The following is a 24,272-nucleotide window of genomic DNA, read 5'->3' as shown; positions in this document are numbered from 1 at the left end:
TCAACTCTATACTGGAGTCTAAGCAAATACTCTGGGATCACTGAAATAGGGCCTAAGTGCCTGAATAGGTGAGGGAAGATTTTTCTTTTTTTGATGTGGACCATTTTTAAAGTTTTTCATTATTTTGCTAGGGGGCTGCTTTGTTGTGTATGGGCTTTCTCTTTTTGCAGAGAGTGGGGGTTACTCTTCCTTGTGGTGCTTGGACTTCTCATTGCCATGGCTTCTCTTGTTGCTTAGTGGGGCTCTGGAGTGTTTGGGCTTCAATGGTTGTGGCTCTCAGGCTTTAGAGCACACGCTCAGTCGATGTGGTGCACACGCTTAGTTGCCCCGAGGCATGTGGAATCTTCCCAGACCAGGGATTGAACCCTGCATTGACAGGCAGATTCTTAACCACTGGGCCACCAGGCCAGTACATTTAAGTCTTTACTGAGTTTGTTACAATATTGTTTCTATGTTTGTGTTTTGGTTTTTTGGCCTCAAGGCATGTGGGATCTTAGTTCCCTGACCAGGGATTGAACCCCCTGCACTCTGCAATGGAAGGCAAAGTCTTAACTACTGGACTGCCAGGGAAGTCCTGAGGGGAGATTTTTGAGAAAACATTCTTGAAGAAAGATAAGTTTATCCAGAGGAAAAGAGGGCAGGATACAGCTAAAGGAGTAGCAAAAGCAAGAAGGCAGACAAGCTACTTGCTTTCAGAAACCATGGATAGTTTGATTTGGCTAAGTGTTACATAGAGTTAGGGGAAACTGTGCTAGGAGCTAGAGACACAGGCTTAGATCAGGTTTAGAAGAGCTTTGTTAAGAAATTGACAGTGTCTCTCTATGGGCACCAATGAATGATAACAGGAAAGGGACATTCTCAGCTAGCTATCTCGGTGAGAAAGCTCACCATGGAGGCCTGGAGACCAAGTAAGTGAAATGAACTGAATTAGGGCAGTAGAAATGGGGAGGGCAGAAGAATTTTTAAATACAAAAACAACAGGACTTGATTCTGATTCAAACACCAATAGGACCTGATGTCTGATGAGATGTAACACAGACAGGAAGGAATGTAAGATGAAATCCAAATTTCCTGCCTGGGCACTAATCACTGAGAAAGAATACATGCGCAAGACACATTTGGGGGCAAAAGGCGGACACTATTCAAGTAGGGAGAGATGACACATTTCTATCTAGACATACATAATTTAAGATGCCTGTACGGTGATCAGGCAGGCTACAGTCCATGGGGTCTCAGAGAGTCAGATACAACTGGCTAAGCACACAGCAATGTTTTAGGTAGTACCTTGTTCTGATGGGAGTTTAAGATTAAAAAAAAAAATCTTAAAAGTATTGAACTTGTTACAATATTGCTTCTGTTTTACGTTTAGGTTTTTTTTTAAATACTGTGTTTTTTGGATATTTGTATGAAGAATACTGAGAAGGGATCTATCATTTTTGACTTTTTAAATACTTTTTAAATTAAGTTTATTTTTAAGGATAATTGCTTTACAGTATTGTGTTGATTTCTACCAAAAATCATGTTTCGTTTTTTTGGCTGTGAGGTTCGGGGGAATCTTAGCTCCCCAACCAGGAAAGAACCCACACCCCTTGCACCGGAAGGTGAAATCTTAACCACTGGACCACCAGGGAAGTCCCCTGACTGGAGTTTCAGAGTGATTTCTGAGCTAAGAAGGAATTGCCATGTAAGCAGTAATTGATTTTTATTTATTAGTTTTCGTAGAAAGAGAAATGAGAAGAGCAGAGAAGGGAGGCAACCATATACCATAACGTACAGAACTCCAAGAATGTAACAGAGAACAGCTATATGTGCATTTTCATTCTCCTTATGGTTCTTCCTGTGTGTCTATTTTTGCTCTTCTCTCTTTGGAGCTTAAGTTACTCTGATACAGTTCAGTTCAGTTCAGTCGCTTAGTAGTCTCTGACTCTTTGCCCATGAACTGCAGCACGCCAGGCCTCTCTGTCCATCACCAACTTCCGGAGTTTACTCAAACTCATGTCCATCAAGTCGGTGATGCCATCCAGCCATCTCATCCTCTGTCGTCCCCTTGTCCTCCTGCCCCCAACCCCTCCCAGCATCAGGGTCTTTTCCAGTGAGTCAACTCTTCGCATGAGGTGGCCAAAGTATTGGAGTTTCAGCTTTAGCATCAGTCCTTCCAATGAACACCCAGGACTGATCTCCTTTAGGATGGACTGATTGGATCTCCTTGCAGTCCAAGGGACTCTCAAGAGTCTTCTCCAACGCCACAGTTCAAAAGCATCAATTCTTCGGTGCTCAGCCTTCCTCACAGTCCAACTCTCAATCCATATATGAGCACTGGAAAAACCATAGCCTTGACTAGACAGACCTTTGTTGGCAAAGTAATGTCTCTGCTTTTGAATATGCTATCTAGGTTGGTCATAACTTTCCTTCCAAGGAGTAAGTGTCTTTTAATTTCATGGCTGCAGTCACCATCTGCAGTGATTTTGGAGCCCCCAAAAATAAAGTCTGACACTGTTTCCCCATCTATTTGCCATGAAGTGATGGGACCAGATGCCATAATCTTCGTTTTCTGAATGTTGAGCTTTAAGCCAACTTTTACACTATCCACTTTCACTCTCATCAAGAGGCTTTTGAGTTCCTCTTCACTTTCTGCCATAAGGGTGGTGTCATCTGCATATCTGAGGTTATTGATATTTCTCCCGGTAATCTTGATTCCAGCTTGTGCTTCTTCCAGCCCAGCGTTTCTCATGATGTACTCTGCATATAAGTTAAAAAAGCAGGGTGACAATATATAGCCCTGACGTACTCCTTTTCCTATTTGGAACCAGTCTGTTGTTCCATGTCCAGTTCTAACTATTGCTTCCTGACCTGCATATAGGTTTCTCAAGAGGCAGGTCAGGTGGTCTGGTATTCCCATCTCTTTCAGAATTTTCCACAGTTTATTGTGATCCACACAGTCAAGGGCTTTGGCATAGTCAATAAAGCAGAAATAGATATTTTTCTGGAACTCTCTTGCTTTCTCAATGATCCAGCAGATGTTGGCAATTTGATCTCTGGTTCCTCTGCCTTTTCTAAAACCAGCTTGAACATTTGGAAATACACAGTTCACATATTGCTGAAGCCTGGCTTGGAGAATTTTGAGCATTACTTTACTAGCGTGTGAGATGAGTGCAATTGTGTGGTAGTTTGAGCATTCTTTGGCATTGCCTTTCTTTGGGATTGGAATGAAAACTGACCTTTTCCAGTCCTGTGGCCATTGCTGAGTTTTCCAAATTTGCTGGCATATTGAGTGCAGCGCTTTCACAGCATCATGTTTCAGGATTTGAAATAGCTCAACTGGAATTCCATCACCTCCACTAGCTTTGTTTGTAGTGATGCTTTCTAAGGCCCACTTGACTTCACATTCCAGGATGTCTGGCTCTAGGTCAGTGATCACACCACTGTGATTATCTGGGTCGTGAACATCTTTTTTGTACAGTTCTTCTGTGTATTCTTGCCACCTCTTCTTAATATCTTCTGCTTCTGTTAGGTCCATACCATTTCTGTCCTTTATCGAGCCCATCTTTGCATGAAATGTTCCCTTGGTATCTCTAATTTTCTTGAAGAGATCTCTAGTCTTTCCCATTCTATTGTTTTCCTCTATTTCTTTGCATTGATCACTGAGGAAGGCTTTCTTATCTCTTCTTGCTATTCTTTGGAACTCTACATTCAGATGTTTATATCTTTTCTTTTCTCTTTTGCTTTTCACTTCTCTTCTTTTCACAGCTAGTTGTAAGGCCTCTTGAGACAGCCGTTTTGCTTTTTTGCATTTCTTTTCCAATGGGGATAATAATACAATGTATAGTAATACATATTGTAGGATATTGTGAGGATTAAGTGAAATCACAAAGGTCATCATTGGTGTAACATGTTTTCTGAGATTATATGTGTTTGAATACAAAGAGTGGGGTGGGAAGGAGAGAGAGAAAATAGCTTTTGCTACATACCGAGGCACAGTTTTAAGCACTTTCACAAGAACTAACTTTTTTAAACCTCACAATCCAATAGGGTGAAAGCCGGGTGGGTAAAAGCTCAGAATTGAGCCAGACTGCATAGTTTCAAATACTCCCATTTTACAAGTAGGTAAGTAGTAGGTACATCACTAGGAGAGTAAGTAGAGAAATTTGGATTAAAATCCAGGCTGACTCTAAGTAGCTTTGGCTTTAGTATGTCCCTTCAGGCAGTTCAAAATTTTTTGGCTGCCAGGGAGGGGTCTTGGATTTACTTATCCCATCACTATTTGAACTTTCCATGACTGATCTTAGTCCCTCCCTGGGAGTGGCTGATCTTTATAAAAGACAAATCTAACTCTCTACTTAGAATATTTCAATTCTTTTAGCGTAACACCCAGTTTAATAGTTCTATATCTAATTTACATTATTTTCAAAGGCTGCCTAATTTGTATTTTTTTCCGTTTTTGTCCATGGTTTACTTCGGCGGGACCGAGACTTTAATGTCAGTATTCTCAACCTTCAGCCAGCACTTCGCCTCGCACTCAGTATGCACTCAATAAATGCTTGCTCAAAGTATGAATGAACCAAAGAACCGCGGAACACATACGCGGAGCCGGGTCGGCCTGGGAGTTCCAAAGTTCGGGAGGGGACAAGAGGCGGGCAGTGGCTGTCACATGATAAGGCGGGGCAAATCCCATGTGCTCCGCGGCGCCGGGCGCTGCTCCGCCCTCTGCGCCGGTCACGTGGGGCCGCCGGCTGCGCCTGCGGAGAAGCGGTGGCCGCCGAGCGGGATCCGTGCGGGGAGCCGGAAATGGTTGTGGACTACGTCTGTGCGGCTGCGTGGGGCTCGGCCGCGCGGACTGAAGGAGACTGAAGGTAAAGCCGCCATGTCCGGGCCCGACCCGGCCCCCCCACCCCCTCCCCCCGCATCCGCCGCCATCCGGGCCGGGACCGGCTACCCTGCGCCGCCGCCCCAGCGCCCTGGCCCCGCGGCCCAAGCCCGGGCCCCGGCCCGCCAGGGCCCGATCCCCGGCCCACGTGTGCCCGGCCTGCCTCGGCCTGGCTGCTGGGTGGGGGTGGGGGAGCGCGGGGCCGGAATATGCGGTCCCCGCAGGCCGGGAGGGCGCCGGGTTCCCCGGCTGCTAAGTGCCACCTCGGCCCGACCCGAGGAGGCCCCGCGGGCGCAGGCACCGCGGCTCCCGGCCCGCCGCCCCCTCCCCCCTTTGCGGCCCGGCCGCCGGGAAGTGACACGTTGTTCTTTGGCACTGGCCGGCGCTGCGCAGGGAGGGCGCAGGGGAGGGAGGCGGCGGCGGCGGGCAGGGAGGAGCCCCCGGCCCCGCCCGCCCTCCGGGCCGACCCTCACTTGCTTCAAACCGGCTCTTCTTCGGCCGCCGCCCGCCTGGCCTTTTACGGCCCGACTGCCGCCTTTCCTTGCCTCCACTGCCGGGCGGCGGCAGGCCTCGCCTCTGGCCCCGCGTGGGTGCTTCCGCTGCTACCCACGGCAGGCGTGCCTCGTGTGCCCCTGGGCCAGGCCCCGAACCCGGTGTCCCCTGGTGGGGGGTGGGGACACCACGGCCGAAGCTGCTAGCTCCGTTTGTGATCCGGGAGCCTGGTGCCAGCGAGACCTGGAATTTCCGGTCTGGTTGGTCTTGGGCCCCGCGGAGCCAGGTTGATACCCCTCACCTCCCAACCCCAGGCCCTCGGATGCCCAGAACCTGTAGGCCGCACCGTGGATTTGTTCTTAACCGAGGGGGTGAGTTTAAGGGCTGTTTCAGCAGATCGGGGGGTGGTTGGAGGTGGTGAGGGTTTGACAGGGTGTTGGTGGGGACATAAGCTGGGTCTTTAATGTTCCTTTACCCCCTTGGCGCCTCCCGGCCTCATTGTGGGACCCAGCCCTTGCTTTAACCCCTCCCCCACTCCATTTGCCTTAAGTTTGTGTCCCTTTCCTCTTCTGAGCCCCACTCTTTCCCAACAGGTGCTGGGGGGACCCTGATGTGGCACCAAATGAAATGAACAAAGCTCCACAGCCCTCAGGCCCCCCACCTGCCCCATCCCCTGGACTCCCACAGGTAATTAGGAAGGAATTAACAGGGACTGGGGTGGGGGTTGGGGAGACCAGGCAGCCGGGTCAGGAACAGGTTCCAACCTCTGGATTTTCCCACCCCCTTCTGTGTCAGGGCAAAGTGCAGCTTCCTGCTGCCAAATTGAGACAGGGCCCCCAGGCTGTTCCCAGGGGCTGTCATGGGGAGGGCATATGTGGACTGCTGAGGCTCTTGCCACAGATCTGCTCCCCTTCACCAGCTTGAGTTTCTGCACCACCTGGGTTTCCCCTCTTGCTGAAATCTGGTCTCCCCCCTTCAGCCAGCGTTTCCCCCGGGGCAGACAGCACCGGTGGTGTTCAGTACGCCTCAAGCGACACAAATGAACACGCCTTCTCAGCCCCGCCAGGTGAGGGGCTGTGGGGAGGGGAGTAGGGGGCCTGGGTGGGAGCCATGTAAAGCTTAGGCCAGTTTGGGCCTAGGATGGAAACTCTGGAGGCCTGGTACCTGCCCCGGTTTCCTGACAGTTGCTATGTGTTCTTTTATGCGGCTCTGCACTTTGTACTGTTGATTACTCATGGTGGCTGGCCCCTTGGGGAGTATGTTGTTGGTGGGGATGGCATTGCTAGGGGTTCTGGTGCCTTGAGAACTGGGGGCAGCGCTTTGGGCCCTGCTGCCAACTCCTGCTTCCCTATTTCCTCCTTTTACTAGGAGGTCTCCATTGCTCTGTTCCTCATCCCTTCTTTCTCTTTGGACTGTGGGAAGAGAAACATTCCAGCTGGTTCTTACCTTTCTCTATTCCTAAATTCTTCCTCACTAAATGGGAGAGGATTCTTGTCCTGCCTCTTTCATTTTTTTTCCCCTTCATCACCTTGGGGATAATTCTCTTCTTTCCTGTCCCCATGTGCTCTCAGGGAGGATTCAGGTCTCTGCAGGTAATACCCCTTTGCTAATCCTGGACTCTTTCCTGGTCTCACCCTTACCCTCCTCCCTAGTCAGGGGCTAGACACAGGGACTGGGGTCCCTCAGGGTGGGGACTTGTTGGCTGTCCATGTCCTCAGTCTGAGGCTGACCAGTGCATGTTAGGGGCTAAATCTTGCATAGCGCGTATCTGGGAACTGAGAAACTTGCATGTTAGCAGTTAGCTCCTCAGTACCTTAGGATGGTGCAGTGCATGCTGGGGAGTATGCTGCTGAAAAAGGCTTTACTTAGGCATGATGCATCTGGGTGTTAGGAAGCCTCTGCTGAAGGATAGCGTGGAGGAGGTGACATGAGTATGCATGGCAGGGAGGGAGTAAATATACCGAGTGCAAAGTGTGTACCTGAGTTTGGAGGGCACACGTGAGTTCAAGAGGCCACTTAACCATCAGTTGGTCAAGTGAGTCTTGGCAGTGTTGGTCCCATGTTCCAAAGCCCCTGGTACTTCTCTCCAGACTAGAGACATAGTGGAATGGCCATTTTGCTGTCCACTTCCTCCCCTGCCCAGTGCCAACTGCCTTCCTCCCTCCTGACAGCACTTCTACCCTAGCCGGGCCCAGCCCCCGAGCAGTGCAGCCTCCCGAGTGCAGAGTGCAGCCCCTGCCCGCCCTGGCCCAGCTGCCCATGTCTACCCTGCTGGATCCCAAGTAATGATGATCCCTTCCCAGATCTCCTACCCAGCCTCCCAGGGGGCCTACTACATCCCTGGACAGGTGAGGCTGGAGGCTTGGGTGCTGAAGCCACACAACCTTGTCCCCGCTCCCCCACCTCCCCCCACCCTGATCCTCCAGTCCCATCTCTCCTCTAGAGGTGGGACTTTCTTCTGGTCATTGCCCAGAGTTGGCTTGTCCTGTCTTGCCCTGCATTCTCTTTGTAGTCTGATGTGGTATTCATAGCTCCCTCAACTCCTTCTCTCCCCTCCTTATCCCCCTTCCCCTCCATCAGGGCCGTTCCACATATGTTGTCCCGACACAGCAGTATCCTGTGCAGCCGGGAGCCCCAAGCTTCTACCCAGGTGCAAGCCCTACAGAGTTTGGGACCTACGGTAAGCGGGGTCTGAAGTCGGAGAGTGAGTCCCAGGGAGCATTTAAACTTGCCTAATTTCTAGGACCCTTCCCAGGCCTGTCTCTTGCTCTAAAAGTGATAGTGGTAGTCAGGATTGGTGCTAACATGTAACTGGTATTGGGGGGTGGTGGCGAGAGGATTTTACACTATTGTTGAGAGTTGTAGAGTCCTCCCTACATCAAGGAATATAGTTCAGGTGCTAGTTTGAGGACCTGTCAGTAAATATTCCCTGACACTTGTTTCATGGTTGGGGGGAGCCCATGTAACATGGATTTGGGAGGTTTCTGTAGCTGTTTTTCATTTATATTCTAGGAAAGGATTAGTCTGTTCTTTATGGCAGTGGTTTCCAAAATTTTTTGACCATCAGGAAAAATTTTGAGTATGTACTTCTAATACATGTATGTTTTTGTTTGTTATACGTATGCATAATTTAAACAAATAACACTTAATGTTGCTTGTCAAAAACAAGTGGAGGTTATGGATGATATTAAAGAATGTATCCCATTTTGGAGACCATTGCTTTAAGGAATTTTCCTCATCCTGGGCCTGGTTCATAATGTTACCTTTTGTTTCCTTGCCCCTTAGCAGAGGGCTGGAGACTGGAATTGGACTCAGGTTGAATGGAACAGGGTTGGCAAATCTGTTTTTATCATTCCCAGCCAAAGACCTGATTCTGTTTCAGGTTAAGTAGTTGCTGCTCTCTCAGAGTGTATGTGTGTGTTTGCTGGGGGTGGGATGCACCCATGTTACCTTATGGGGTAGCAGAGGAACAGACATAGTAGCTGGTGTGTGGTGGGGAAGGAGTGCCTGCCTACAAGGGGTGTGTGTGTCAGTGTTAGGAATTCTTGTAAACGCAGTTCAGACTGGTTCCCCAGCTTTGACAGACACCTAATTCCCTTGGGGAGGAGGGTGGGGCAGGGTAAGGGGCCGGCTGTGGGTGATGAGAGGTTCTCCAGGGGCTGGGAGGCATTTGTGCTCAAGCAGGCATTTGTATGTGGTTGGGCCCTGACCCTGCCACTATTCTCCTTTCCTTGTCCCCCCCTCCCCCAAGCTGGCGCTTACTACCCAGCCCAGGGTGTGCAGCAGTTTCCCACTGGTGTAGCTCCCCCACCTGTTTTGATGAACCAGCCACCCCAGATTGCTCCCAAGAGGGAGCGGAAGACGGTGAGTAGCAGCAAGGGGTTGTAGGACATCTGGGAAAGCAAGGATCAAGGTCAGGCACTTTGTGGGTCAGGGAGCAGAAAGTTGAGGGAGATCTTCACCTGAGAGTAGGCAGAGAATGGGGATGTGTGAAATGCTCAGGTTCTTCGTAAGGTACTACGATTTCAGTATAGAAGAAGCTCACTAGAAGATTGAAGTGTCTGGTAGGGAAATTCTTGAGAGACCTGGGTTCTCTGTCCATAACATCTAAGTTTGGTTTTGGGTTTCTGGTGGCTTGCCTTGAAAATGGTTTGTTTTCTGTGTCCCCACCCCCCAGTCCTGGAAGCTCTTGAGGCCTCCGCCTCTGCTCAGTCCTCAAGCCCTGGGCGTGGTGCCCAGAATAGGGTGCCAGGGCTGGGGAAGCCGCTGAGTCACCCTGGCTCCACCCACTGGATCTGGGCCCTGCCCCCAGAGATCAGGCAGACTAGCCACAAGTGAGCCGGATGGGTGCTAGATGGGGGTCCTGGGCCCCCAGGCATGCAGCCACTTCTTGGGGACTGGTGGGGCAGGGATAAGGGAGGGAGGGGCATTGTGATGTACGTATCTGCTCTGTGAGGTCAAGAGTGTCTTAGGGGTAGGGGCCAGGGCAGAGACTACAAGAGCAGCCGGATGGGTTGACAGGAGAACTCACAGGGTTTCTGGCACCCACCCACCTGCTTCCCGGTGGGGGGCTGGGGGGTTGGCTTGGAGTCTTAGGAGCGGGGCAGGGTGGAGAGGTGGGCTGCTCCTGTTTCCCACTTAGCCCGTAGCTTTTTTTCCCCAGATCCGAATTCGAGACCCAAACCAAGGAGGGAAGGATATCACGGAGGAGATCATGTCTGGGGCCCGCACTGCCTCCACACCCACACCTCCCCAGGTACTGTCTGTCCTTTGAGTGATGCCCTGACTGGGATGGCTGTTCTTCCCTGTATTCCCAGGTCCCTTGATCTTTTTCTTCAACTAAGGGACTTATTTCCCTGCTTTCCTGGATTTCTAGGCAGCTAAAGTAGAAATGGCTGTAGCAGGGTTGTGGGACTCTTCAGGGCAAACTTGGTAACCCTTTGTGTCCTGCAGACGGGAGGCGGTCTGGAGCCTCAGGCTAATGGGGAGACACCCCAGGTTGCTGTCGTCGTCCGGCCAGGTAAGTAAGCAGGTGGGGCACGGCTTTTAAGGGGAAAAGGAGTGTGGCCGTTGAAAATGTCAGAGAAGAATGACTTAGGTCTCAAGTAGCAGTATTTAAGGGCAGATGGATTTTGAGTGGGAATGAAAAAGACCTAGGGGGAGAAGATTGGTATGTGTAGGAGGGGCTATTAGGTTGGGAATGCTTGGCTGGGAGGAGGAACAACAATCACGGGGAAGGACTTGCCTCTAATTATCTGTTCTTCCTATGGTGCAGATGACCGGTCGCAGGGAGCAATCATTGGGGAGCGGCCAGGGCTGCCTGGCCCAGAGCACAGCCCTTCAGAATCCCAGCCTTCATCACCTTCTCCAACCCCATCACCACCCCCAGTCTTGGAACCGGGGTCTGAGCCTAATCTCGCAGTCCTCTCTGTTCCTGGGGACACAATGACAACAGGGATGATACAGACGTCTGTAGAAGAATCAACCCCCACGCCCCCTGAAAGTGGGGAGCCGTGTTGCCTCTCTCCAGAACCCACTCCCCTTGCTGAACCCATATTGGAAGTAGAAGTGACGCTGAGCAAACCAGTTCCAGAATCTGAGTTCTCTTCCAGTCCTCTCCAGGTTCCCAGCCCCCTGGCATCTCACAAGGTGGAAATTCTTCCTGAGCCTAATGGCACAGTCCCATCTGAGAATTTGGAACCAGAGGTGGAGTCAAGCCCAGAGCTTGCCCCTCTCCCTCCTCCAGCTTGTCCCTCTGAATCCCCCATGCCTATTGCTCCAACTGCCCAACCTGAGGAACTACTCAACGGAGCCCCTTCACCACCAGCTGTGGACTTAAGCCCAGTCAGTGAACCAGAGGAACAGGCCAAGGAGGCTATAGTGTCGGTGACTCCCCCCACTGTCCTTTCTGCTACCCTAGCTGTGGCTCCTCCAGTGGCTTCCCCTGCTCAGGAGGAGGACATGGAGGAGGAGGAAGAAGAGGAAGAGGAAGGAGAAGCTGAGGGTGAGAAGGGAGGAGAGGAACCTCTCCCCCCAGAGAGCACCCCTGTCCCAGCCCACCTATCCCAGAATTCGGAGGTGGCAGTAGCCACCCAAGGTAAGGTGCTGCTGGATGGTGGAGGTGGGGCAGGCTGGGTGTGCTTTTCAAAAAAGGAAACTTTTTTGATGGGTGACCTCTTGGGCCATTGTGTCTGGGTCATAGAAGCCCTGTAATGGAACTCTCAAGGGCTAGATTGAGGAATTATAAGTTGAGAGAGGATGTGACAAAAAAAGCGAATATTGTACAGTGGCTTCTTTTTATTTTTCCCAGAGGTTGGGGTACTCCTTAAGTTATTCTCACTCCTCCCCCCCAAATAGTGGCAGTGTCTGTGCCAAAGAGGAGACGGAAAATTAAGGAGCTCAATAAGAAGGAGGCTGTAGGAGACCTTCTAGATGCCTTCAAGGAGGTAAGGGAGCAGAACGTGGAGGGAGCAGGGCAGAGTGTGGGTGTGGAACAGTGGAGACAGTGCAACCAAAACGGAATGTGCAATGGTTCCAGGCGAACCCAGGGGTACCAGAGGTGGAAAATCAGCCTCCTGCAGGCTGCAATCCCAGCCCAGAGCCTGAGGGCAGCAGTGTGCCCCTGCGGTCTGAGGAAGGAGAGGAGACCTGGGACTCAAAGGAAGACAAGATTCAAAATGCAGAGAATATCCAGCCAGGGGAACAGAAGTATGAATATAAGTCAGGTATGTGGAAAGAAAGGGTGAGAAGGGTTGAGTATGCTTGTCAGGACCCAGGAGAGAGCAGTGTGATTGCTTCATCCTGTCTTCCTTGCAGATCAGTGGAAGCCTCTAAACCTTGAGGAGAAAAAGCGTTATGACCGAGAGTTCCTGCTTGGCTTTCAGTTCATCTTTGCCAGTATGCAGAAGCCTGAGGGATTGCCCCACATCAGTGATGTGGTGTTGGATAAGGTTGGTAGGCCTGAGGGAGAGAGTATGTTTATGCTGGTTGGTTGACTGAGGAGGAGCCAGAGGTCCTGAAAGAGTGGTCAGTAGCTAGCCCTATCCTGTTTCTGATACCTTCTCTGTCTTTTTCACAGGCCAATAAAACACCATTGCGACCGCTGGACCCCTCTAGACTTCAGGGCATAAATTGTGGCCCAGACTTCACTCCGTCTTTTGCCAACCTTGGCCGACCAGCCCTTAGCAACCGTGGGCCCCCGAGGGGTGGGCCAGGTGGGGAGCTGCCCCGAGGGCCGGTGAGTGGGTCTGGCAAGGGATGCGCTGGGGGTGTTGGCCCCTGTATCTCATTGAGGGCTGGGGAGAAGTCTGCCCTGGAGATGTGGGCGATGGTGGTAGTTGTGCTGACTAATTCCCTGTCTTTTGTCCCCGCTCCTTGCTTAGCAGGCTGGCCTGGGACCCCGGCGATCTCAGCAGGGCCCCCGAAAGGAACCACGCAAGATCATTGCCACAGTGTCAATGACCGAAGATATAAAGCTGAACAAAGCAGAAAAGGCCTGGAAACCCAGTAGCAAGCGGACGGCGGCTGATAAGGACCGAGGAGAAGAGGATGCTGATGGCAGCAAAACCCAGGTACCTGCAAGTTGTGCCTTGGTCTCCAGTTCTCTTCAGGGTCTGCCCTCTGAGCCAGCCTTGACCTCTGCTTCTGGCCATTCTCATCACTAGCACCTATCCGAGTCCCCACGGCCCTCTCCTCCGCCTCCTGGCAGCCCCTGAACACGTCACTGGATTCTATGTCTTGTCTGTTCCCTCTCTCCTCCAGGACCTGTTCCGCAGGGTGCGCTCCATCTTGAATAAGCTGACACCCCAGATGTTCCAGCAGCTGATGAAGCAGGTGACGCAGCTAGCCATTGATACCGAGGAACGTCTCAAAGGGGTCATTGATCTCATCTTCGAGAAGGCCATTTCAGAACCCAACTTCTCCGTGGCCTATGCCAACATGTGCCGCTGCCTCATGGCGGTTAGTTTCCACTATTCTCTAAGCTTTGTGGTCTAGTTCTCACTTCTGTTCCTAAGCCTCTGAGTCCAGCTTCTTGGTTCTCCTCTATCCTGTGCTGGTGGTGGCAGCCAGAAGGAGGCAGAGCTGGGCCAGAGGTCTTCAGGGGTCACGTAGTTGAAGACTTTTGGAGGGTTTTCCTTGCCCTGCCCTCGACTGGTCTGAATGTGATGTTCTCTTTGACGTACAGCTGAAAGTGCCCACTACAGAAAAGCCAACAGTGACTGTGAACTTCCGAAAACTGTTGTTAAATCGATGTCAGAAGGAGTTTGAAAAAGACAAAGATGATGATGAGGTTTTTGAGAAGAAGCAAAAAGAGATGGATGAAGCTGCTACGGTGAGAGAAACTCCACTCCCAGTTCCACTACTTCACCCAGTCGCTCCTCAGCTGCAGGAGTGGGAGTGGGGATAGTGGTATTTGGGGGGTTCTCTGCCTTAGAATGTGAGTGCTTGGTGCTAGGTTTAGGAATCCAGGTAGTGGAGGGAAGGTTTTAACTGAGTGGCTGGTGTCTTTTTGACGTGACCCCTGTCCTATGACCGGCAGGCAGAGGAACGGGGACGCCTGAAAGAAGAGCTGGAAGAGGCTCGAGACATAGCCCGGCGGCGCTCGTTAGGGAATATCAAGTTTATCGGGGAGTTGTTCAAATTGAAGATGTTAACAGAGGCAATCATGCATGACTGTGTGGTTAAACTACTTAAGAACCATGATGAAGAGTCCCTTGAATGCCTTTGCCGTCTGCTCACCACCATTGGCAAAGACCTGGACTTTGAGAAGGCCAAGGTAGGGGTCCCGGGGTATGGGTGAGGCCAGGCTGAAGCACGTGGGGTCTGCCGCACACTGACCAGCACCCTTCCCGGCTGTTGCATCGGCATGGCACTGTGTGCCCCTGAGCTGCAGTGGTGGGGCTGAAAGCCTGAGGAGGGGCGGGGTCTGTAGCTGCAGGTGACCTTGATCCCTTTGCTTCTTGCTAGCCCCGGATGGATCAGTATTTCAACCAGATGGAAAAAATCATTAAGGAAAAGAAGACTTCATCCCGGATCCGCTTTATGCTGCAGGATGTGCTGGATCTGCGAAAGGTGTGTGTTCCCTCTTGCCCGCTGTCAGTCTGCTGCCTCTGACCCCACAGCCCCCATTTCCTGACACTGGTCTGGTCTTCTCTGATGTAATTACCCTGTGACTGGCCTATCCCACAGAGCAACTGGGTGCCACGCCGTGGGGACCAGGGGCCCAAGACAATTGACCAAATCCACAAGGAAGCTGAGATGGAGGAGCATCGGGAGCACATAAAAGTGCAGCAGCTAATGGCCAAGGGCAGCGACAAGCGTCGGGGTGGCCCTCCAGGCCCACCCATCAGTGAGTTTGAGGCTGGGACTGAGGGGGGACAGTGTGAGGGGTTGTGCTTTCCACTGATGACTTCTTATTAGTGCCACGTGTCTGGGCCACTGAGACCCCGTGATGGAACTGAGGATCTGAGGAAGGAAGGCTGGTGGCAGCTCCCCGGAACAGGGTTGCTGGGACTTAGTTATCATTCCAGCATGCTTTCCTTGTTGTTCCAGGCCGTGGCCTTCCACTTGTGGATGATGGTGGCTGGAACACAGTACCCATCAGCAAGGGCAGCCGCCCTATTGACACTTCTCGACTCACTAAGATCACAAAGGTAGGGGTGTATATGTTGGAAGGGGTGTTGGTCAGTGATGGGAGAATAAAAGAGTGGTCAGACGGGCCTTAAGCATATGCTTGGATCTTAGTCCCCTTGCTTTCTGAAGTTGGGAAGGTGACAACTTGAGTTTTCCCCCTTAGACCAACTAGTTAGATTACTGGGCAGGACTGTCGTCTCTAGGGAGTGAATTCACATTGGTCTGAACCAGTGATTAGCACCCTGACATGCATACCCAATCCAGCCATTCCCTGCTTCTATATACCCACAAACTACAATTGAGAGTTTTCTACATTTTTTTAATGGTTAGAGGAAAAAACTGATACTTTGTGACAAGAATTTTTATAAAATGTAAATTTCAGTGTCTATAAGGTTTTGGCACAGAACCACAGTCCTACCTTGTAAGTGCTGTCTGTGACTGCTCCTGTGCTACAGTGGCAGAGTCAACTAGTTGAAACTGTATGGTCTACGTAAGGCCTGAAATATTTACTGGTCTAGGCCGCTTGTGGCTCTGTGTGGTGGGGGCTGGCTGGGGGCTTTGACTGGATCAGACCCATGACTCTCCACTCCCTTTCCTTCCTCAGCCTGGCTCCATTGATTCTAATAACCAGCTGTTCGCACCTGGAGGCCGATTGAGCTGGGGCAAGGGTAGCAGTGGAGGCTCAGGAGCCAAGCCCTCCGATGCAGGTATGGAGGCTACTGTCACTGTCAAGAGCTGGGTGGTTTTTCAGCTCTTGAGGTCAGAGCCTTGTCTGTACAGGAGGCTTTGACTGCAGAGTGGTTAGATCATACAGGTGGTGTGTACTCGGCACTAGGGACTGAACTACCTTCGTGCCAGAACTAGGACCAGGTGTCTTTAATCTGAGTTTTCTGCTTCCCCAGCATCAGAAGCTGCTCGTCCAGCTACTAGTACCTTGAATCGCTTCTCAGCCCTTCAACAAGCAGTACCAACAGAAAGCACAGACAACAGACGAGTGGTGCAGAGGTGAGGTTTCCTCGGTGTCTCTGTTCATCACACTGGGAGTGCTCATTGGGTTTTGGCTGCTAACACAGGAATTCTTAACACCTGTAATGCTCAGAGCTCCTGACTGAGTTGGGGTGTATTCCTGCTGCCACGAACAAGGCCAGACAGTTGCTCAGCATATTTGACAGTTAAAACAGGAGCGCACCTGGGCAGTACGGGTGAGAGACGATGTCCCTGTCTGTCTTCCAGGAGTAGCTTGAGCCGGGAACGAGGTGAGAAAGCTGGGGACCGGGGAGACCGCCTAGAGCGGAGTGAACGGGGAGGTGACCGTGGTGACCGGCTTGATCGCGCCCGGACACCCGCCACCAAGCGGAGCTTCAGCAAGGAAGTGGAGGAACGGAGTAGAGAGCGGCCCTCTCAGCCTGATGGACTACGCAAGGCAGCTAGCCTCACGGAGGATCGGGACCGCGGGCGGGAAGCTGGTAAGGGGCCGGGGGAGGGGAAGAGAAGAGTGTGGGCTGGTTTGGGACCAACCAGTCCCGAGACAGTGTCTTCAGGGCTTCAGACTGTTTGCTAGGAAGACTGGAATTGATGAATCTGTGATATGTTTTTCTCCGCTCAGTGAAACGAGAAGCTGCCCTCCCCCCGGTGAGTCCCCCGAAGGCTGCACTCTCTGAAGAGGAGCTGGAGAAGAAATCCAGGGCCATCATTGAGGAGTACCTCCATCTCAATGACATGAAGGTAAGCCATGAGAGCGGTCTGAGTGAGGGATGACAAGGTGGATGGCCTGTGCTGACAGGCAGGGGTGGAGGGTCTGAGCCACACATGACTGGCCTCCCGTCTGTGCTCTGCACCCCTGCAGGAGGCAGTGCAGTGCGTGCAGGAGCTGGCTTCGCCCTCCCTGCTCTTTATCTTTGTACGGCACGGCATCGAGTCCACGCTGGAGCGCAGCGCCATCACGCGGGAGCACATGGGCCGGCTGCTGCACCAGCTGCTCTGTGCCGGGCACCTCTCCACTGCTCAGTACTACCAAGGGTATGACTGGCCTCTGCAGGCCTCCCGTTCTTACCTTCTCATACCTTTCTCTCCTTCATAGGACCCTGAACCTTGAATAAGAGTGTAGGCTCCTCAGCCATTCTGGTCAACATAAGTTTTGGCGTAGTTGGGGTGAGCTCTAAGGAGAAGGTGGCCTTAGTGTGAGATAGGGCTTCCCTGATAGTTCAGTTGGTAAAGAATCCACCTGCAATGCAGGAGACCCCAGTTTGATTCCTGGGTCGGGAAGATCTGCTGGAGAAAGGGATAGGCTACCCACTCCAGTATTCTTGGGTTTACCTTGTGGCTCAACTGGTAAAGAATCTGCCTGCAAAGCGGGAGACCTGGGTTCAGTCCTTGGGTTGGGAAGATCCCCTGGAGAAGGGAAAGGCTACCCACTTCAGGATTCTGGCCTGGAGAATTCCATGGACTGTATAGTCCATGGGGTCACAAAGAGTCGGACACGCCTGAGCGACTTTCACTTAGTGTGAGATAATTGCCCTGTGTTTAGGAAATGTTCCTGAGGAGGGTCCTGCAGTTGTTGATCCCTTTAGCGATGCCTTTGTTGCCCCAAAAGGAGGGCAACAAAGGAGTGCAGGCTTGTCTTAGAAGGTCCTGACTTTGAATTCCCTATGCAGGCTATATGAAATTCTAGAGTTGGCTGAAGACATGGAAATTGACATCCCTCATGTGTGGCTCTACCTAGCAGAATTGATAACGCCCATTCTGCAGGAAGGTGGGGTGCCAGTGGGGGAGCTGTTCAGGTAAGCCCCCTCTGGTGGAATTGAGGGGAGGTAAAGATAGGAAGGAGAGAGAAAGGAGGTGTGGCAGGTCAGAACCCTGGATTTAGGAACCGATGGGCTAGTATGTTGAGAGTGTGTGGGAGGCTAGTTTAACAATGAATGTTTATCTTATAGGGAAATAACAAAACCTCTGAGACCCCTGGGCAAGGCTGCTTCCCTGTTGCTGGAGATCCTGGGGCTCCTGTGCAAAAGCATGGTGAGTGAGCCGTTCAGAGGTGGTTTGTTTAGGACGTCTCTTCCCACCATGTGGTTTGGTTGCTTGTGGTGACCCTGAAGCCTCATGGTCCTTTGGCAGGATGGTGGTGCTGGGTTGGTACCTGGGAGGGAAAATGGTGAGGCTGGCACTCTTGCTCAGGCCAGTTCCTATAGTAGGTTCTGGCCAACGCTGGAGGAGAATGAGAAATTTAAGGCCCTCTGGAGAAGGAGATGGCCATCCATTCCAGTATTCTTGCCTGGAGAATCCCATGGACAGAGGAGCCTGGCAGCTACAGTATGGGGTGGCAAAGAGTTGGACAGGACTGAGCAACTGAGCACAAGGTCCTAGGCCTTTGATTGATGAGTTAATTCATTCAGCTAGCCTCTTTTAGAACATTGACCACATACTGGGCAAAGTACTGTGAAATTGCAAAGGGGTGTCTGGTAATGTTCACGACAGAAATTGCTTTATTAAAGTTAACTGACTAGCAAATACAAAGGTGAAATGACTGGAAGGGCAAGTTGTCTGTGGTACTTAGTAGTGGTGAGATGTCGGGAAATACAGTTTTAAGAGAGTTCAGCTCTGGAACATGGAGGAGTGAGTCTTGAATCAGAGAGAAATTGTCCTTTCATATTCTTTTAGGTAAAAATGTATACCAGATAGTTTCTAAGAAGTATAGAATAATAATTCAAAAGAAAAAACATATTGATCTAGTAGTATTTCATTGACTCCAGGGTGCCATGGATTTTGTGACATTTATGCACTGCTAAGAAAGAAAAAACTTACGGTCTTATTTTAAAAATGTATGTCAGCTGTGAGACAACTCGATTTTAATGGTGTTAAGAGGGACGTTTTTAAAGTCCATGAAGTACTTTTGTCAAGAGTTGATGACATCATCCTGAATATGTTGTTGTAAAACTGCGATGGCTTCAGAATCTGTTGCCCTTTAGAGAAAATGAACTCAAAAGACTGCCGTTTTCTGATTTGCGTTGGGGTTACATCTGCTTCTAATTTTTCTGGACTTGGGAGCTGAATACTTGTTAGAGGTTGTTCTCTCCCATAAGCTTTGTTACTTGCAATAATGAAAAACTAAGCTATTTTAGAAAGAAACGTAGATGTATGTGGAAGGCTTGGATGAGGTATTTTGATTTGGTTGTTTACCTTTTGTGGTCCAGTAATTCTCTGAGAGTCCTGTGACCTAGTTGACCTTTTCCTAGAGGCTCTCAGGCCATCTCCTGAGTCTCATAGCACTGTGGTAGGTAACTTCTCGTGACTTTGGATGGTTATTTGACTGATGTCTGTGCTCGGTACTAGACTGTAGCCATGGACGCACTGTTCTCATTCAGTATCTTAGCATCCTGAGCTGCTTGCAAAGTGTCTGGTGAGATTACAGTATGCATTTGTTAGATGATATTTGTGAAGCTGTTAGATTCTTAGAATGAGAGTTGTCTAATGAGTTGGTCTAATATTTTCCAGGGTCCTAAAAAGGTGGGGACGCTGTGGCGAGAGGCTGGACTCAGCTGGAAGGAATTTCTGCCTGAAGGCCAGGATGTCAGTGCCTTTGTCACTGCGCAGGTTTGTGACTAGACTTGGGTGGACTCTAGCACTTGGGGCCAGCCAGTCCTCTTCTCTTCTGTTATCTCATGTGATGCGTTTACCTCCCGACTGTGGGCCTTTCTGCTTGCAGAAGGTGGAGTATACCCTGGGAGAGGAGTTAGAAGCCCCAGGCCAGAGGTTGCTCTCCTTTGAGGAGCTGCGCAGGCAGCTGGAGAAGCTGCTGCAGGAGGGCAGCAGTAACCAGCGGGTGTTTGACTGGATAGAGGTATGTTTCTCCTTGAGACTGGCGTGGACACAGCAAGTGAGAGAAGGTGGTGCTTGGTGGGGGCAACAAAAATGGAGCCTTCCAGGCATAATTTAGAACTTTTGAGCCATTTGTTTCTCTTTCTCCTGCACAGGCCAACCTGAACGAGCAGCAGGTGACATCCAACACATTAGTTCGAGCCCTTATGACAACTGTCTGCTATTCTGCAATTATCTGTAAGAGGAGCCAGGGAGTTGGTGGGGCAAGGGTGGGTGGTTTTGGTCTTTACCTCTGGTTCTGGACCAGGCTGAGGGTGCATTATTCTACTTACCCCTGTCTTTCTCCCTATAGTTGAGTCTTCTCTCCGAGTGGATGTTGCAGTGCTGAAAGCACGAGCGAAACTGCTACAGAAATACCTATGTGACGAGCAGAAGGAGCTGCAGGCGCTCTATGCCCTCCAGGCCCTTGTAGTGACCTTAGACCAGCCCCCTAGTAAGAGCCACGCCACGGGGATGGTGAGGGTGGGTGGGCTGGAGGAACTACCAGACCGTAGCAGGGCAGTGGTGGAAAGGGTCTCAACCGAAAAAAAGTGGGTGGTCCCTGGAGAGCAAAATATTCTCATGATTGAGTCCTTTTCTCTCCAACACTGTTTCCTTACTGACAAGTGGAAGGAGTTAGACTTGGCCTTGAAGGTTAATTGACTGCCTGTTTTGTGCTTCCCCAATGGCTCAGTAGGTAAAGAATTTGCCTAGCAATGCAGGAGACATGGGTTCGATCCCTGGGTGGGGAAGATCCCCTGGAGGAGGAAATGGCAACCACTGCAGTATTCTTGCTGGGATAATCCCACGGCCTGGAGAGTCTGGAGGGCTACAGTGTGTGGTTTCACAAAGAGACACGACTTGCGTGACTGAGGATGTACTCCTGCCATGCACTGTGTGGCAGGGCATTGGGGTTGGGATATTAACAGTGATTAAGTCAAACATAGTTCCCATATGAGCATGGAGTTGGGTAAGTGTTGGAAGATGGGTCCTGCAGGATACTCTGGGAGAATTTACCTAGTCAGAGGGAATGAGTGGGAATTGACACATGGGGACTTAAATGACAAAGGGGAAAGGGAGACATATATGTATATGAACTGTATATGTAAAGAACTGTATATGTAAAGGGAGGCCTTGAGGTTGAAAACATGATACAAGGTAAAAACTTAAAGGAAGGCCAGTGTGGAAGAGCACAGCAGCCAGTTGTATGTGAGGCAAGTAGGGTGGAGAGATGGATGTGGCCAGGTCATGCAGGACTCTGTAAACCATGGGATGAATTTGGGGCTTTAGCCTAAGGACAGGAAAATCGGCCTTTGTGGAATTTTAAGCAAGGATTTTAAAAATTCTTTTTAGTGTTTAGATCATCTTGGCCGTTAGTGGGAAGAGTGATTTGGAGTGGGGTGAATGTGGCTAGATTGGCCGGCCGATTGGGGCGTATTGGTAGTGGCTCAGCCTCTCTGGTGGAAATGGGGATGGGAGAAGGGTGGGCAGATTCAAGACACACTGGCCTGGGGATAGAAAAGAGATTGGAAGTCATACATGACTCCCAGGATGGTTTTAACAGGTGAGATGATAGTGGGGATGCCATTTACTGGGCAGTAGGGACCACTGGATCAAGTTGAGTTTGGTCATACTGAGTTTGTGGTCCTGATGGGGATGATCAGAGATGTCAGTTAGGTAGGTAGGCAGCTACCTGGGTATCTGATTTGGAGAGGAAGAGGTCAGGGCTGAAGGCCCATTTCTGGAGGCACAGGGCATATTAGGAGAGGGAAATGGTCTATAATGCTAGATGCTGCTTGAACAGATCTGAAAATTAGGGCCTCTGGTATGTGAAAACATGGAGGCTACCCTGGCAGAAAAAGTATTTGGTAAAGCAGGGGCAGTATCTGGATTGGAAAGGACAGGGTAATACTCCCCTGAATCAGGAAGAAAATAGCAAGTGCAGACAAATTTTTTTTTTCAATACTTTTATTATTTGATTTGGCTGAGCCAAGTCTTAGTTGTAGCTTGTGGGATCTAGTTCCCTGGCCAAGGATTGAACCCAGGCTGACTTCATTGTGAGCATGGCCGTCTTAGCCTTTGGACCACCAGGGTAGTCCCTAGAAGAAATGTTTGAATTCATCTAATCTCTTGTCAAAAGACAAATCTTATTTTGTTTGGGTGTGAAGAGATAGTAGGTGTTAAAAGGAGGCTTTTAGTGTTTAGGTGGGAGAAGCTTGGGCTTATAAATATGGGGCAGAGTGGTGGATAAATTGATTGTGTAGAGTCACTGGGATACGTATACATGGGGTTTGGAAAACAAGTTTGGGATAAGTGATCAGTTGCTGCCATTGCTGAGGGATAGGGGTTGGAGGCTGTCCATAGCCTCGGTTGTGGCTTTGAGGGTGTGTGCCTGAGGAACATCCTGGCTTGGAGTTTCTCTTAGATGGCTCAGTCGGTGTTTCACTGAGGCCTGGACTCTAAATTCTATGCTGTATTCAAAAGAAATCAACTTCTCAACCTCCTTTTGCTTTTAAGAATGTATTGTTTTCTTCGGAAAGACTGGCAGTGCATGTGGGGAATGGAATAGATTATGTTCAGGGTTGTATAAGTGCTTTGGAAGGCTGACGGAAAGCTGGGGATGAGGGAGAAGCAGAGCAGAGAGGGTGCTTGAGTTGAGCCTAAAGGAATTCACTAGGAAGGTGATAAAAGGTGACAAGAGAAACAATGTTCCTGGCAAAGGATACATCACACCTAAAAGTGTCAAGGCCAGAGACGGGTGGATATATGTTCAGGAGATGGTGGAAAGTAAGAGAAAATTAGGGTCAAGTTTGTCAGAACCTGTAAAATGGGGCCGGGGTGGGGTCAGTGAATGTTCCAGGTTATACCCTTGACTTTTGTGGGAGGTACGTCTCAGCCTTATGTGATTCCTCAAATTCAGGAGTACCAATTCTGCAGTTTTCCCCATTAAATAAATATATCATGAGTGGAGAAGCTTGAAGCTGCTGAGGTGAGGCTGGGCAGGTTTGTACGTTTTGGCCAAGTGACTCATTCTCGCCAACCAGTGTCTTAGATCATGAGATTAGTATGGTGTCAGAGACCTAGTCACTCTGGAATGGCTAGACACACAAATGTCAGCATGTTGGGTCTGGGCCTTGTTTCAACAGTGGAGCTTAGGGGTGGGATTCCTGGGCGGTGGGATGGGGTGCTTATGGACAGCATGCCTCTAACTGCTGTTCTGCCTGCTTGCAGACCTGCTTGGGATGTTCTTCGATGCGCTGTATGACGAGGACGTGGTGAAGGAGGACGCCTTCTATAGCTGGGAGAGTAGCAAGGACCCTGCTGAGCAGCAGGGCAAGGGCGTGGCCCTAAAATCTGTCACGACTTTTTTCAAGTGGCTTCGTGAGGCGGAGGAGGAGGAGTCTGACCACAACTGAGGGCGGGTGGGGCCGGGGACTTGGAGCCCCATGGACACTCGGATGGCCAAGCCAGCCGCCTGGACTGCAAGGGGGGGCGGCAGCAGCGGCGGCAGCGGCAGTGGGTGCCTGTAGTGCGATGTTGTCTGAGCTAATAAAGTGGCTGAAGAGGCAGGATGGCTTGGGGCTGCCTGGGGCCCCCCCTCCAGATGCTGCCAGGTGTCCCTCTCCTCCCCCCGGGGCACAGAGATATATTATATATAAAGTCTTGAAATTTGGTGTGTCTTGGGGGGGGCACCACCGCCTGCCCCTGGGGTCCTTTTTTATTTTCTGAAAATCACTCTTGGGACTGCCGTCCTCGCTGCTGGGGGCATATGCCCCAGCCCCTGCACCACCCCTGCTGCCTGGGCAGGGGGAAGGGGGGCACGGTGCCTGTAATTATTAAACATGAATTCAATTACGCTCACTGCCTCTCTGCTTTATGGCCTGCTCCCTCTGGAGAAGGGGTCTGGATAGGTGGGCAGCCTCCTTTCCAGAGCTGGCACTGTAGCACAGTTCCCTCTAACTGGGCACCCCTCTTTCCTCTTCCCCTGTCTGCGATCTGGAGGGTTAGGGAGTCTTAGATGGTTGGCCCTCAAAAATGGACATGGTGGAGCTCCCTGTATAATAGAAGGGGAGAAAGGGGACATAGCCACGGGGTACTTAATGGGACACACTTGCTGGTCTTGATCTATGACAATGTGCTGCAAGACCCCTGTATGTGAAGACCCCGGGTTTCAGGCTGTTTTGAAGTTGGCACTTGCTACGGCTTTGAGGTCTCATCTGTGACCTGAGAGCCCAGGATACAAAGAATGTCTTATGCCCCTATGCAGTATGACCAGCAGCCCGGGCCCAGTGAGTGAGCGTGACCCGTCCCACCAGACCCCACCCTTGGTGCCTTGGGTCTGGGAGCACAGGACGAACCTTTCCTGACTCGGCCCCAGGCCGCCTCTACGTGGCTGTGACGTCGGCTTCGCCCCGCCCGCCTTGGGTGG

At 50.9% G+C, this 24,272-nt stretch overlaps 1 protein-coding gene and 1 non-coding gene across 13 annotated transcripts; both read left to right on the top strand.

Annotated features, from left to right (window-relative positions):
• The first annotated feature begins 4,713 nt into the window (after positions 1–4,713).
• EIF4G1 (eukaryotic translation initiation factor 4 gamma 1) lies at positions 4,714–23,517 on the top strand. Of its 12 annotated transcripts, none has more exons than XM_061413868.1 (34): positions 4,718–4,850; positions 5,671–5,727; positions 5,950–6,043; positions 6,336–6,422; positions 6,928–6,948; positions 7,528–7,704; positions 7,937–8,036; positions 9,108–9,220; positions 10,020–10,112; positions 10,310–10,376; positions 10,632–11,453; positions 11,714–11,802; positions 11,895–12,081; positions 12,173–12,306; positions 12,435–12,593; positions 12,742–12,927; positions 13,118–13,315; positions 13,542–13,688; positions 13,896–14,132; positions 14,324–14,428; positions 14,546–14,705; positions 14,909–15,009; positions 15,594–15,696; positions 15,892–15,994; positions 16,223–16,455; positions 16,596–16,714; positions 16,836–17,008; positions 17,644–17,769; positions 17,923–18,004; positions 19,481–19,579; positions 19,692–19,826; positions 19,960–20,041; positions 20,157–20,297; positions 23,075–23,517. In XM_061413868.1, the coding sequence occupies exons 3-34, from the start codon at positions 5,984–5,986 to the stop codon at positions 23,257–23,259; spliced, it is 4,824 nt and encodes a 1,607-aa protein (XP_061269852.1). In that variant the 5' UTR covers positions 4,718–4,850; positions 5,671–5,727; positions 5,950–5,983; the 3' UTR covers positions 23,260–23,517. The 12 variants fall into 12 exon arrangements, with proteins under 12 accessions (XP_061269877.1, XP_061269852.1, XP_061269838.1 ...); XM_061413854.1 differs by having other exon boundaries at positions 12,739–12,927; XM_061413893.1 differs by lacking the exon at positions 6,928–6,948 and having other exon boundaries at positions 4,714–4,850.
• Positions 14,754–14,829, top strand: LOC133255363 (small nucleolar RNA SNORD66). Its single transcript, XR_009738927.1, has one exon. It is a non-coding gene; the product is annotated as a small nucleolar RNA SNORD66 (small nucleolar RNA).
• Positions 23,518–24,272: the final 755 nt, after the last annotated feature.

Source organism: Bos javanicus, chromosome 1 (assembly GCF_032452875.1).
Source record: "Bos javanicus breed banteng chromosome 1, ARS-OSU_banteng_1.0, whole genome shotgun sequence".
Taxonomy (NCBI): domain Eukaryota; kingdom Metazoa; phylum Chordata; class Mammalia; order Artiodactyla; family Bovidae; genus Bos; species Bos javanicus.
Note: the sequence above shows the minus strand (reverse complement) of the source record. Positions and strands in the feature narration are given on the sequence as shown.

Bases quoted from the DNA above. Each gene is read 5' to 3' on its own strand.
- EIF4G1 (XM_061413854.1), top strand. From the start codon at position 5,984: ATGAACAAAGCTCCACAGCCCTCAGGCCCCCCACCTGCCCCATCCCCT. The intron at 7,705-7,936 runs GTGAGGCTGGAG...CCCCTCCATCAG, and splicing joins CCTACTACATCCCTGGACAG to GGCCGTTCCACATATGTTGT. The intron at 16,456-16,595 runs GTAAGGGGCCGG...TTCTCCGCTCAG, and splicing joins GGACCGCGGGCGGGAAGCTG to TGAAACGAGAAGCTGCCCTC.